Source organism: Porites lutea, chromosome 7 (genome assembly GCF_958299795.1).
Source record: "Porites lutea chromosome 7, jaPorLute2.1, whole genome shotgun sequence".
Taxonomy (NCBI): domain Eukaryota; kingdom Metazoa; phylum Cnidaria; class Anthozoa; order Scleractinia; family Poritidae; genus Porites; species Porites lutea.
The window spans coordinates 27,634,756-27,649,565 of record NC_133207.1 but is presented as its reverse complement, the minus strand read 5'-3'; the positions used below and the strand labels follow the sequence as shown (position 1 = coordinate 27,649,565).

The following is a 14,810-nucleotide window of genomic DNA, read 5'->3' as shown; positions in this document are numbered from 1 at the left end:
GGGGGGTCCGTGATTTTCAAGTAATTCAGGCAGATGAAAAATGTACCCCTCCCCAGAAGTGGGTATTTTAAAAAAATTACCCCCCCCCCCCCGTTTATGTGACAGGCCCAAAATGTAACCCCCCCCTACCCCCACCCCCCTCCCCTCAGGACGCGACGTGCCTCCGATTGCGAAATTGCGTACAACACGTGTTCTGGCCGGTTGCCGATAAACCAAAATCCATTGCAAGGTCATTTGTGATCGTATAGTATGGAAGCTCTAAATAAGGAAAGCGAATTTGCAGCGCCGGTGTTAACGTGGGCCCAGAAAAGATCAGATTTAAGACAGAAGTCAACGGTAGGAAAGTTTGTAAGGAGCTCATTGCAAGGATTGAACCACGAGGATGTACTTCTGAAACTGGAGACAAAAATTATAAAACAATGGCAAAGGTCATGCACATGCGAAGAATCTCTGAGTGCTCTGTGCTTTGTTAAAAATTACCTGTGTTCGATGATGATGCGCCTCTCTCTTGTTCTGAAGGATTTGTATATAGCAGCATCAGGAACAACAGAAGGCTGCTGTTGTTGCTGCTGCCGTAAAATTGCGGTTGCAAGTTTGTCGTAGTCTATCTCCATATCGGCAAAAATGACTCCTATATGACGTTGGCAAGCTGGACCAACCTCTAGTTTTGCTGTTTGAGGATTTCTATATACCTACTGACAATTCTGTATTTAATACAACTACAACTGGCCCCGGCAAATGACACGTGGGTGGGTTTTGCTATTATTAAATATCAGATTGCATGTAAAGGGATTTAATAAGTTAATATATATCGGAACCTTTAAATAACGCTACTCCACGTCACGTTTTCTTGGCTTTTCAAACTATAAAGACCAGGCGCTTTGTATTAAAATAGAATTCTCGATACAGAGTTCAACTTTTTAAATATGTCTGCAAAACGGCTTCACAAGTGTTGAAACAACAGTTTCTAAAAGCTTACCCCCCTTATTTGTATTTTAAAAAAACACCCCCCCCCTTTTTCATTGATTTTGAAAATTTTACCCCCCTCCCCCACTCTAAACACCGGCCCCCCGTTAGGCATAAATAACGAACAGTCCCTAATCAGCAGCAATGTTAAGAAGATAAAGCGGTGATCTACAATTTTTTATACCCCGTTCTAGAAAACATCTCTGAAATGGATACCCCGTTCTACTGATCAGGAGCTTCAAAATCACGACCGCGTCGGGCGGCACATACCAGTATAGGTTATGTATGGGAGTACCCCCCCCCCCCCCACCTCCCTCCCCGGGTGTCAATCTCGAGCCGAAGGCAAAAAAGAGATGTTTTCCTATATAAACCATAGGTTTTTAACCAATCAGAACGCGCGTACTATCTTAGTTATTTTATAAAGTACAGCTCAGCGGCTGACCCGGTTGCGTGGCTACCAAGCTAATAGGAACATACTATGTAAATAGCATGCACCGCAAAAATCTTCAATGCCAACATCATGATCATCAGAAAAAGAAGAGTCTTTGTCATTTTTATGATAGTAATATGGCTTTTAGGAATAATATATTTTATATCAGATTCTGGATTTCTTCGCAACGATCCACCGAAGGTAGGTAATTATGTTATTTTTCTTGTAGATAAAACACGCTCCGTCCGTGGCGGGGAATGCTGTGCACTGGGAAATGGGATAAAAGATTATTTAACGAGGATAATGATTTAGTTAAAACCTGACGACTGTTTTTATATTACCCGGAAAATTGATTGGTAATTCGTGAAAATTAGAGACACTCGATCGAACAATGTATAAAATGAGCGAGCTTTTAATAATTGTTCCCCTTAACATCCCGTGTGCCATGCAAAAGTCATATCTGTATTCCATGTTGATAGACTTATATCAGCTGGAAGGTCTCTAAAGTGATTTAATAATCAAACATTTCCCGTATGATTTCATTTATAATTTATCCTTTCCTGAAAGCGTCCCACAGTGAAGGGTACGTATTTCAAATGAAGAAAAAAGAGAGACTTCTAGAGAAGGCTACCAACGAGATTTCTTGTAAGCAATGCTGAAACGTATTTTAAATTACTAACGATGTCATCAGGCCAAGCTTTCTGAAGTTTGGTTGCGCTTTTAATTCTTATGTGACGAAATAATTTTTGGTGGTTTGGTGGTTTCTTACAATGCATACAAGAACTAAAGATTTTTTTTGAAAAACATTTTGATTGTTGCTACAATCTGTCTCAGTCAAACCTCTAAATTGTTGATCTGCATGTGCAGTGTAATACAGATCTAGTACTTATCTATTATAACACGAGAAATCAGAAAAAAAATAAAAGAAATAATTTTCATTACCATTATTTGACATTTCTGAAAGGACGAAACAAACAATAATTCTCAATTAAACAAAATATTATATTAATTAATAATAATAATGTATTTGTACATTGTTCTCAAAAAGCATTGTTATGACTTAAGGAATCTAGAGGACTGCCAAATATTTCACATTCAGTTTTATGGATTTGTTTGATTAAGACTATTATCATAAGTATAAGCTACCTTAAATTTATGTTTGATAAGTTGGTGTTTGCTGACTTAATTAACCTGCAGAGTGGCACATACATGTACACTTGGAGTTTCTTCTTAGTATAGATTTATTTTTATAGCACAACCCTTTTCTCTCCTTTTTAACCGCGGCAGGATTAATTCAGTCGGTAGAGCTTTTGACTACAGAGCGGGAGGCTGCAGGTTTGATTCCTGGGGCCGAACCAATGCTCAAGGTCTTAAAATAACTGAGAAATGCAGACACTGCCTTTACACTGCAAGCAGCTAGACCTTCGCGTGGCTCGGATGACCACGTAAAATGGCGGTCCCGTCTCCAGTTGGAGACATAAGAATGGTGTCCCCAATTAGTACTGTTGCGCTGAATACCTTGTCACTCAAATAAAGTGCATTTTATCTTTCTTTTATACTCTTATATTTTCAGTCTTTCTTAAATTTTTAATCTGTCAGACAGTATAAAGTTGAAGAGAAGATTAATGCATGGCTTAGAGCCCAGTGCTGTAGGGTTCTAACTGTGGTGTCCTATTAGGCTGTTAACTTCTGGTTAAGAAAATACTCAAGCTGACAAAATGCTTCCTAGTATCATATACAGCTTCATTACTACATGGACATAATGAAGTATCCTTTCTAGCAGTGAGTTTCCTTAGACCACAGCTTTTCAGTTGTTAGTCTACAAAAATGGTAAACATTATTGATGGAATATTTTTCAATTTGACAAGCTTATTTATATATGTACCAGTAATAATTCAATAACAGTTCTAACAGGTTGAGCACCTGAAACTTAATGAGCCAAAAATCTAATGAAGGCAATAGTTCCAAGAGCAATGCCAAAGCGCTTGAAGGTATTAATGGACAGCCAAACACTGATTGTAATGTTAAAGAAAAAAATAGAAAGCATATGACATTAGTTTGTTCAGTATTTATTGAAAATAATTAACAGCACAGTATGCAGCTTTCTGTTATTTCATGTTATAAATTTTTTATGTCCAATGTTTGCCACAAATGGAGAGGTGCTTGAAAACAGACCCCAAGTGGCTACTAATCTCACTTTAAATTTGCCCATTTATTTGACAAGCAAACAAACAGAGGTCATTTTTAATTCTGTGGTGAATCTGCCAGCTGGCACTCACTCAGGTTCAAATTTATGTCCTGTGAGCCTGTTTTATTTTTCAAGAAAAGCATCTACCTCTTGGCCTGTAGGACATATTTTGGCTTCATTGACATCTGCTCCTAATGCTGATGCACGTCTTAATACACTGAAGTGCTTTTTTCCACATTGTATGTGGAGGTGTGTGTGGCCGAGTGGTTAACATCTTGAACTCTGGATCTTAAGGTCCGGGGTTCAAGCCTCGCCCTTCGGTTGTTTTCTTAGACAGGGAACTTTACTCCACTTTGACTCTCTCTTCACCCACGTGTATAAATGGGTACCAGTGACATACTGTTAAGGGATAACCCTGCAATAGACTAGCATCCCATCCAGAAGGGAGTAGCAATACCCTTAAGGTGCTTCATGCTAATGAATTGAAACCACATTGTATAAGGTGTTGCTTTACAGTCCACTCCTCTGTGTCTCCCCTGTGCATTTTACTGACCTTCGATCCACAAGAGGGTAGTGTTGATTCCAATATTTCCCCTTGGAAGTTATCGGACCTTTCCTACATGTTTGTGCTTTAGTAAACAGGTACATCACATGAAATATGGTTTAAGAGCTGCACTTTTACTTGTTTGCTTAAATAGTCAATGAGACACAAGGTCCATCAAACATCAGTATCTTATTAAGTGCCTGCAAAATAATCACTTTGTCCTCTTCTCGAAAGCACATTTGTCTGACCAGGTCTTCATTTGAGTTAGACAAACTAGAGTAGTTGTTGACTTTAATTTATATTAATTTTTAACTCCTAGACGCTTCATTTCTTCAGCTACAAAATGATAGTCTTACTAGCTACAATCGGCAACAAAATTGTTGAGACATTGTACTCAAATGGGGTAACTTCAGAGAACAAAGCAATCCACACCTCTTTATTTAAAGTTTAGGTGTTTCTAGAGGTAAGCTCGAACAGTGGCACAGCATTGCATGGAGGGGATGGGGGAGGAAAAGCTATATTTTCCCCTTTTGAAGTCTGTAAAACGTCAGAAAGCCCCTTTAGGGGTGAAGTGTCTCAACAAATTTTGTCACCGATTGCTGGTAATGTTCTTTCTGGTCATCTCGTCACACTATTAAGATTTTGTTGGACATACACAGATTTTAATCAGATATTTTCAATGACTTGTAGTTATTTGGAGCTCTGTTGTTGTGGGCCACCAGAGCAGCCATCAATCATAATCTCCAGGTTGCTGTTACCCATGCATGGTACATATGTGTAGCCAGCATTTGTCTGGACTACCACTAAGAATCAATGGAATGCATAGAGTGTAATCATGCATGGACCTTGGACCTTGTATTATTCACAATCTGATCATGAACATTTTGACTTTCTATCACCTGAAACTTTTGGAAAGCCCATCATTGGGGCAAGAGTGTTTCAACCATCAATCTCACCTGCACTCCCTTACCTTTTGTTATTAAGTACCAGTTATAGTCTAATTCTTTCCATCTGTGTACTTTAGTATGTCCATGAGGAAAATGGAGTGAGTAGGCCACCATTTGACGAGCAAGCTTATTTAAGAGGTGGTGCGCTGAGGGAAGGAGAGGACAAGTACAATAGAAATCAATTTAATCAGGCTGCCAGTGATGCAATTGGTGGAGATAGAAGTGTTCCAGATACAAGACATTCACAGTAAGGTTCATAAAGCTAAAGTCGACTACAAAATTGAATCATGACATTTAGCACAAGAGTCGGTTTACATGTATTTTAAGATGTGGGAGATTTATAGCCCATATGAGAGACCAGGAGACTGCTGCTCTATATATCCAGGGAATTTCCAGACACCAGGAGAGTTAATTATGCACCTGATCTATATGTTCCATCATTTAATTAGTCTCCTTTTGATTAACAAGCACACATGTGAGGCACATGAAAGGAATAATCTTCCAGTAATATGAGGCTTAATCCAAGGCTGTGCTCTAAGGAACATTGAAAGGAGCCCAGTTCTCTGAACTTGTAAAATCTAGGCTGCCCAGCAAATGATTTGTATGAAAAATCTGAGATTTTCTAGTCACCCAAGAGCAAAAGTTAGACGCCAGGGGCCACTAGGCTTTGCTAGAGCACAGCCCTGTAATCTGTATGTTATTACATCCTATAAATGGATAGTACATCCTGTCTGACTTTAATATGATGACGAATGAAATTAACTCAAACCTTCAAATGTTTTTGCTCACGTTATTACTTTGTCAGATGTCGATACCAACAGTATCCTGCAGATCTTCCAGCAACGTCTGTGATAATAACGTTTCATAATGAGGGGAGATCAACACTCCTTAGAACTGTAAAAAGGTAAATTCTGCATTTTTCTGTTTCATTCTCACAGGTTGTTTTTTTTATTATTTGTGTACTTGTGAATTATTTGAAGCGGACAGTTTGAATTTAATAAATAAAATTTAATGTATTAATCTCCTTGTGTTTTTTTACTTCCACCAGCATTTTAAATAAGAGTCCTCCAAAGTTGATCAAAGAAATAATTTTGGTAGATGATTTCAGTGACAATGGTAAGCATAATTAAATTTGCAGGGTTCATACAGTCTTGAAAAGTCCTTGAATGTTAGGGGAGTCCTTGAAAAGTCCTTGAATGTTAGGGGAGTCCTTGAAAAGTCCTAGAATTCCGTTTTCCCTTCCAAAGTCCTTAAATTGTCTTCAACTTTGAGTGTAGTAGCCTGGAAAGTGTTTTTAATGCTTCTTATTGAAAGAAGAAGAAGTTAAAGGTGATTTACATAAAACGTTTTTTGTTTTATGCAAGAAGTACATGTATTCAAACTATCAAAATAATTATTTAAGACAATAAGTGAATTGAAAAATTTTCATTTTGATAACCTTGTACAATGTAAAGCACTTCAGGATTTTTTTTTATAATTTTACGAAGTATAAATTAATAATCATAGTATACCAGTAATACCGGTAATTATTATAGCTGCAGCCACACTAGTGGCTGGTTGAATGTGAATATCATGTGGTGGCCACTTGAGTTTCTTACCAAATGGACAGAATGACATCATGAAGAGGACAGCCAGGCTGCTCAGCTTGATGAATACTCAGTGGCGGATCCATGAGAGGGGCCTGGGGGGCCTGTCCCCCCGCCTTAGTTTTAGACCAAACTGAGGCCCGAAGGGTCAAAAAAATGTTTTTGAGACCACCCCCTCCCCTTATCTCAGGGTCTGGATGACGATGCCCCCCTCCCCCTCCCCCTCCCCCCTTATCTGCAGGTCTGGATCTGCCACTAAAACTGACAGTGTAGAAATGCTATTAAAATGAATTACTTTTAATTTCTTTGAAAGGCTCGACCACTGAACATTCATTACCAAACATGTATTTTGCCATCTTTTGATTTGCATGATTAGAAAAAATAATGTCTTATTTGAATTGACCTTGTGTTGCCTTGTTTTTTTATTTTTTGTGCTTTATTGAAAAAAATTAATTGTTAAATCCTTTTTGTTTTCTAGCTGGTGATGGAGAGCTCTTGCTTGGTGTTCCAAAAGTTAAACTTATTAGAAATGATAGAAGAGAAGGTACAAAAATGGCTTGCAGTATGTAGTCTGACTTAGCCTTTTGTTCTCTATTATTATTATCATAGAAATTAATTTATTATGTTTTATTTTAGATAATACAAATCATTGACATTGTTTATTTTATCTAATGTACTTCATATAATTATTTATTTATTTATTTAATAATCACCTAAGATTTTTTGACATTTTCTTATTTCTGATCATTTTCTTAGGTTTAATTAGATCTCGAGTGAAAGGAGCAGATATGGCATCAAGTAAAATATTAACATTTCTTGACAGTCACTGTGAATGTAATGTTGGCTGGCTAGAGCCATTACTTCATAGGGTTGTTCAGGTAAGGAGGTATGCTTGTTAATTTGGTGAATGCTAAATGGCTATTTTTTGTGTCTAGTAACCAGCCTAGCAAGTGTTTCTAATCAAGTTATTGGGCATTGCTCTCATCCCAACTTCGATGAACTCGCGTGAAAATGCTTGCTACGCAGGCTATGTGTCTAGAAGCTTTGATATGCATAATGCATTCTAGTGTTGAAAGTAAGGTTTCATCTAGTTTATACTCTACATGTACAAAGTAGGGAGGGATGCTATGTCCAAGCTTTGACTTAATATATAGCACATATGTAGACCCGGAGGAATCTAAGTCTGCGTTTAACTGAAAATAGTGATTAGAGATCAATAAGCTTTGGTACATGTAATAGTAATTCATGTTAAATACTGAAGAGTAGTTAGGGTCAACCACTCACTATAGTGATTACAGTAAACCACTTACCCGAAGTGGTTACACGTACACATACACGTAAATCTCTTTGTAACAAAATGTGGTCTAGCTGAGCTGTGTTTCACCTTCTCTTCTCCAACATATTATTTCAGGACAGAACAGTTGTAGTAAGTCCAATTATTGATGTAATCAACATGGATGACTTTAATTACCTTGGAGCGTCAGCGGACATTAAAGGAGGTGAGGAATGTTGTACTGCCGTACTTCTGTACGTGTCGACAGTCGTTGCACTTCGTGCATTCACTTAAAATAAACGCATAACAATGAGCCCAAGGTGTAGCTAAGGTGTCCTCCGCGACCTTAAGCTCTCTACTAGCTCGGCTTGTTTGTATGGGCTATGTGGTTGGTGCGCACTAGGCTACTCCCTTTAAAACCTACCCCCCCCCCCCTCCCCCGCATTTATCAGCATGCGTATTCTTTACTGTTCTGCAGAGTTATTTTCATGTCCTTGTGCTTTAGGATTTGATTGGAGTCTTCATTTTAAGTGGGATAACTTAACGCCAAAGGAAAAGAAGGCAAGACGAAACACACCCATAGCGCCAATCAGGTAAGGCAGCGATTCGTTCATTTTTTTACGGTCGCCCAACTAGTTTAGCTTTTTAGTTATTTTGGGTGTCCCACTACTGTATGTACTGTTTATTTATTTATCTATAATTATATTCTTGTAAATTCCTCTAGTTGTCTATAGTAGTAGAAATAAACTGTTGTTGTTGTAGCCGTCCAGCCGTTCCATTCGATACGTACGATTCAAATTTTTTTCAGCCGTTCACGATATCCGTTCGAACGGCTTATCCACTCGTTTTTTCAGCCGTTTGAACTGGTACCGTTAGGAACGAATTCGCGTGAAAGGTCAAAATTGTTTTAACATTTTTAAGACCTCGACTTGTTAAACGTTTTGTCAAACTTCACTGAATCAAACCAGTGACCTTTTGCTAAGCAGAAGAGTGCTCTAATGACTACAGTCTCACCTCTCCTTATGGACACCTCTATAATACGGAGACATCTCTATTACGGACAGTTTGTTTTTGTCCCAGAAATGCCAAAAATCATACATTCCCTATATGCCTCTATAATACGAACACCTCTGTAAAGCGGACACTTGGTTCTGTCCCTTTGGTGTCCGTATTAAAGAGGTTTGACTGTGTAAGATACTTACGGTGAATGATCAACGTCAGTGTCATGTTTTCATAAAATACTAGCAATGCCATGCACATTTAAAGAATCGTCCTTCAAAATAATTAGAATGTTCCTTGAAAGAAGGTACATCTGTCATATTTTAGTAGAATACTTGGAAAGTGAACAGTCAATTGACTTTTCGGTCGTTATTGTTTGACAGATGAAACCTGGAGGTAAATTTTTCAGCTTGTAAAATATTCCGGCGCGCGCATTTGATATCTGCCAAGCGCGGACTAGATGCGGATTGTTCTAGTCTGCTTTTCTCTCTTTTCTCTCTCTTTCCCTCTGCTATGCGGATTGTTCAAGTCTGCTTTTCTCTATCGCGGCGGCGAGAGAGAAAAATGAGCTGTAGTCCCTCATTTTTCTCTCTCCCCGCCGCGTGTCGCCTTTTCTCTCGTGGGGTGAATTTCACGCGCGCTCACGTTTCGCTCAATCTACTATCCCTGAGGAGAAATGGGGGACTACTCATAGTCTACCTTTTCCCAACGTATCTGTTTTACATGTTACATTCGTCCCCAGGACTCCGATGATAGCTGGAGGGCTGTTCATGGTGGAAAAGGCTTGGTTCGAGACGCTCGGGAAGTACGACGTCATGATGGATATATGGGGAGGAGAGAACTTTGGTGAGCTTGTTGATAAAATGAATAATATAAACGTTGTTCACGGGGCCGTTTTTACCCATTTACTCATAATATATGTTGACTGTTTGCAGAAATCTCCTTCAGAACATGGCAATGTGGAGGCAGCATGGAAATTATTCCTTGTTCAAGAGTTGGTCATGTGTTTAGAAAGCGACATCCTTATTCGTTTCCCGATGGAAACGCCAATACCTACATGAAGTAAGTTGTGAATAATACTGTCGTGATATTCTATTAATTGCAGTCAAACCTACCTGGGTTATACGGACACTGAGGAACCATAAACAGTAAAATATTCTGTAAAATGTCTACAATTTTTCAAGCCACAACAAAATTTTAACCTCAGCATTTGTAATGTTTTTTTTTATTTGTTAGCACGTAAAATTGCTGTATTGCGGTTCTATATGAAGGAATTTATTACTGATTTATCTAGAAACACCCGTCGTACGGCTGAGGTGTGGATGGATGAGTACAAAAGGTTTTATTACGCTGCTCGTCCGATGGCCAGGAGTACCAACTACGGCAGGTAATCATCTATCATTAGAATGATTTTCAATCCAAAACCGAAGCAAATTATTTTGCCGCTTAGTCAAAACAGACGACCACGTGGACAATCCAGCAAACTAATCAGAGCTCGAAACAAAAGCATATAGCCTTCGAAAAGGGCGGGAAAACTGGTTTTTGTTTCACTCGTGATTGGCTGAAGTGGCGCGAGTGTTTTTCAGCCAGTCGCATCTTATGTATTGCATTGCTACACGATGTAATTGGCAAAAAACATCTCACGTCACTTAGTTTACACACGCACGTGTTTTACCTTGCGTCAAGCCATCGTGTTGTATTAAGTTCAATTTCTACCGGTTTCTGATTTGTGTTAGTTTGCTAAAACAATTGCTCCGTTTTTAGTTTTCCACTCAGTCTTAACTGAACCATACAAATTAAGAGAAAATTGAAGAGCACGTCAAGCTGTACAAAACAACTGCTTGTGGTATGTTCCTTTTCAGAACAGTGGTAAAAGCGTTATAAATGTATTTTTGGGAAAGTGGTCAATAACGAAGCCATGCTCTTTCTTTTCAGTGTTAAGTCCAGAAAAGAACTACGCGAACGCCTAAAGTGCAAGTCTTTCAAGTGGTATTTGGAGAACGTTTATCCAGAACTACAGTATGTACATATTGTACCTTGTTTCTGGTGTCTATAGGCAGAAGTATCCATGTTTATTGATGCTTAAAAGAAAAGTGGGTACTTTTTGATCGCTTGGAAGCTGCTCACATCATAAACTTTTTCGTTTGGCTCTTTTCTTTGTTTGTTTGTTTGTTTTTTAATCTACTTTGTTTATAATCTATGAACTTAACATTTATGACCGATCCACTGCATTTCGGGAACAGGTGTCATACAAAAGGTGGACTACCTTAACAAACTTTTCCTGTGTCTTTAATAAAACTTGTGTTAACTGATTTTGCGCCATTCTTTATTCATTGATTTACCTGATTGCTTCTTATTGGTGTTTTAAAATGACAAAAAAAAGTCATTAAAATAAGACACAAAAAAGGAAAGTGACACTGCCAGTTTGACATTATCGAGTCTAGCATCGCGTCTCAGTTCACCGAATTCGTATTCTCGGCAAAGGTCTGGAACTACCACGCGGTCGAGGCTCTTGCATGCCGCGCAAAGGCTCCTGGGAGGACATTCGGGGTGTTCGCCCATGAGCATCGACTGCAAGCTAGTTCTAGTTTGCCGCCGAAAATTCCAAGGTGGTTTATTTGAGGTGAACTCTTTTTTATTACTCGAATTTGTATTTCTTTACAGAATTCCTGACTCGCAAGATGTAGCGTTCGGTGAACTCAAACAGGGGAAAAAATGTTTGGATACTCTTGGTGGCCAGGCCGGCGGTTCTGTTGGCATGTTTGATTGTCACGGCCAAGCAGGGAATCAGGTATATTGCTCTGAACAACTTTATCTGACACTCACTTAACAACGAAATTTGTCACATTGTTTGCATTTATTTTGTCACAACCTGTAAGAGTTCAGATTCACTTGCTGCCAGCCTCTTTTTCAATACGAGGCAAAGAGCGAAGTTTTGTCGTGAAAAAAGATTTGTTCTCATTCAAATAAAACCCATTTTACATGAAAGATTTAACGAGTTAGGGTTATTGGAAATCTCCAGTGGTCTATTTCCTTTAAAATTTATGAAAAATGTCACCCTGCGTAAGCAACTGAGATAAGGAAAATTTTTGTCTTGCATTTTTCACAGGAGTGGGCTCTCACGAAAAACAACTTTGTCCGGCATCATGATATGTGTTTAACGTTAAAGGACGCCACTCCAGGGAAACCAGTCATTATTGAAAGCTGTCGAGACGGAGATAACAAACAGGTTGGTACTTCTGTGCAATGGCAAGGGTTTTTTCAGTTTCCTCCAGTCGCGGTGATAGCCAAAACTGGACATATTTGGGTTAGCTGACCTTGGGAATAAAAGCAAGGTCAACTCGGTATGGGTAATGTTTTGGTATTACTGAAACTTCATAGTTGCGATCGGCGAGAAGCTACCAACCAATAAAAAACTAAATCGTTGGTTAACAAACCTAAACAGGAACTTCAACGAGACTAATTAACGAAGGTCAACTCTAACATCTTAAACACGACTAAGTAACTTTCAAAATACTTCACAACACACATTTGGAAGCGTCTTTGTCCATGGAAAAGATCTTCAGGCAACTTTTGTAACATTTCTTTTCTTTTTCAGGTTTGGGAACACACACCTCAGCGCTTGTTACGTCACAAACAATCAGGACTGTGTCTGGATAGTAAAGACGTTAAGAGTGGAGAGCACGTGACCACAGACAACTGTGATAACAACAAATACTCCCAAATATGGCAATTTTCTCTCACTATGGTATAACATTAATAGTATTCTAGTATTCGAATAAATCCCTAATGTACTGTAAAATAAGACATTTTTAACTAAAAAAAACAAAACAAAACAAGCCTAATGTTTCCAGAACGGCAAACTGAGGCCTGCTAACGAATAGTTTAGCTCGCGTTGTAGGCATTCCAAAGAATGGAGGAAAGAGGAAATTCCCGACTGCTTTTACCTTGCGTTCCCGCATGCGCAATTCAACTTCCTTCCTCCCTCGTTTCCTCTTCCCGTTTCGTGGAAATCTACTCAAGGCCGAAAGTAGAATAGGCCATTTTGAGTTACAAACACCCTTGTTTTCAAAAGTCTAACTTTGAACTTTCCTGGTGAATGTGAGATTTATTTGCATGAGAAGAAGAATTCATTTGCGTATCAAAGACTTCGCACTTTAACTCGTTTTTAGAGCGAATGGTTGGCGTAACTCGAAAGTGGCCTGTTGAATCGGCATCCTGATATGGGGCCTCGGCTTGCCAGCAAATATGTTACTTAACTTAAGTTCAAGTTAAAATAGGAATATTTTTCCGCTGTAGTTTTTAATGAGAAAGAAGCTCATCGAAAATGTAAATTCTCTTATCCGATCTTACTCTTTTCTATTAAAAATCTTTTATAAGCAAACCAAACGAACAGTGATATAGATATTTTGTAAAATTTTGTACATCAGCATGTCAGATCGATTGAGAGGCAGTTGAAAAAAAATGATATACTATCTGCTTAAAAAGGATTGTTACGATCCTAACGTTTTTATTGTAATAAATTAAGAGTTCATATGATCTCTTGAATTAACGAATTACTTCTGAAACGACAGATATTGTTCTTCAGCTTGTTTTCTATTTTGCAGTGTTTAACTTTTATTTTATTTTAGGAGTGTTTTTCTATAGAATGCATATGTGTAGTGTACAGTTTGTCGAAAATTGAACTTTTGTAGAATCTGAATAAAAACTGAATTGCAGCTCCCAAAATAGTGTTTTGCTTGTTTGTTTGGTTTGGATTTTTGGGTAACACCTGCAAGCTCACTGTGCACAAAGTCACTGAACTAAAGATTCGTCAAGGTGTACCCATCCATGACGGTAAATTCAAAGTGACATCACCCTTATGGAGTCGAAACCACTACAAGCAATTTTTTTTGTGACGATTTTTGTTTGCGTGTATAAAAATTAATGGCACGGCAATTGGCACGAAAATGGCTCCATCCTACGCTTATCTCTTCATAGGAAAGTTTGAAGAACGCTCTCTAGCTAGTGCTACCCACTCTCCCCTTAGAGTTGGTAACTGGCGGGTTAGAGTGCGAGAGTGATTTTTGCAGCGGAGCGACGAAGGATTTTCGCTTATTCTTCTCATGGCTTAATTTTCACTAGTGCTTTTGTGATCTTTGTTAACAGTTATGTACGACAAAACCTGCCAGCTACGCAGACTACAGCTATCATAAGAAAATCGCCACAATCACATGAATCCCAGTTATATCAGGCAGATTTTTCGTTGACAATTACTTGAACCAGAAGGCTATGATAGTTTACTGGAGCGGGCCTGTACACCCAGCCTGGCAATATGATAATCTGTATTTTCAACTGCATTAACTTTACCAACTATCCAGCATACCTTAAAGAGTTATTTCACTTTAGAACCGTCTGACTATAGCTTAAGAGGTACGCTAAATCGTATTAACCTTTAGATTTCCACTTGGATCACAAGTGATTTCATAATGCTGTGGTTTCACAGAATCACGGGCGCGCCACCGAGTGTTTCTGTTACTTTAAAAATCGCACTTAGGAGTTTAGAACACCATGGCATTACAATAAAACTCGCTTATTCAAGCGAAAGCATATTAGACATTAACCCTCAATTTTCTATTTTGCGCAGGTGATTTCATAATACCGTGGTGTCTAACCTCACAGAATCACGGGCGCCCCACCTAGTGTTTCTGTTGCTTTTAATCGCACTTAGGAGTTTAGAATCCTAGACTTTCAGCAAGAAAATCCGGACAGATGAAAAATTTTTAGGGGATAAAAATATGCCTATATCTACCGTTTAAATACTAAAATACGTTCAACAATGCTATGTATAAGTGCTTTTGAACTATATTCTCGTTGGGCGCCCCTGACCACAAGTCC

The 14,810-nt window shown here is 38.6% G+C and overlaps 1 protein-coding gene across 1 annotated transcript; it reads left to right on the top strand.

Annotated features, from left to right (window-relative positions):
• The first annotated feature begins 1,427 nt into the window (after positions 1 to 1,427).
• LOC140943742 (polypeptide N-acetylgalactosaminyltransferase 2-like) lies at positions 1,428 to 13,651 on the top strand. The gene is made up of 15 exons (XM_073392852.1): positions 1,428 to 1,597; positions 5,153 to 5,322; positions 5,881 to 5,979; positions 6,124 to 6,191; positions 7,140 to 7,205; positions 7,418 to 7,539; positions 8,073 to 8,160; positions 8,440 to 8,527; positions 9,676 to 9,779; positions 9,869 to 9,995; positions 10,228 to 10,320; positions 10,869 to 10,952; positions 11,598 to 11,724; positions 12,043 to 12,162; positions 12,532 to 13,651. The coding sequence occupies exons 1-15, from the start codon at positions 1,487 to 1,489 to the stop codon at positions 12,685 to 12,687; spliced, it is 1,623 nt and encodes a 540-aa protein (XP_073248953.1). The 5' UTR covers positions 1,428 to 1,486; the 3' UTR covers positions 12,688 to 13,651.
• The last annotated feature ends 1,159 nt before the right edge of the window (positions 13,652 to 14,810 follow it).

Excerpts from the sequence above, each read along its gene's own strand:
- LOC140943742 (XM_073392852.1), top strand. The coding sequence starts at position 1,487 with ATGATCATCAGAAAAAGAAGAGTCTTTGTCATTTTTATGATAGTAATA. Across the intron at positions 7,540-8,072 it reads TACTTCATAGGGTTGTTCAG|GACAGAACAGTTGTAGTAAG; the intron begins GTAAGGAGGTAT and ends ATATTATTTCAG. Across the intron at positions 11,725-12,042 it reads ACGGCCAAGCAGGGAATCAG|GAGTGGGCTCTCACGAAAAA; the intron begins GTATATTGCTCT and ends CATTTTTCACAG.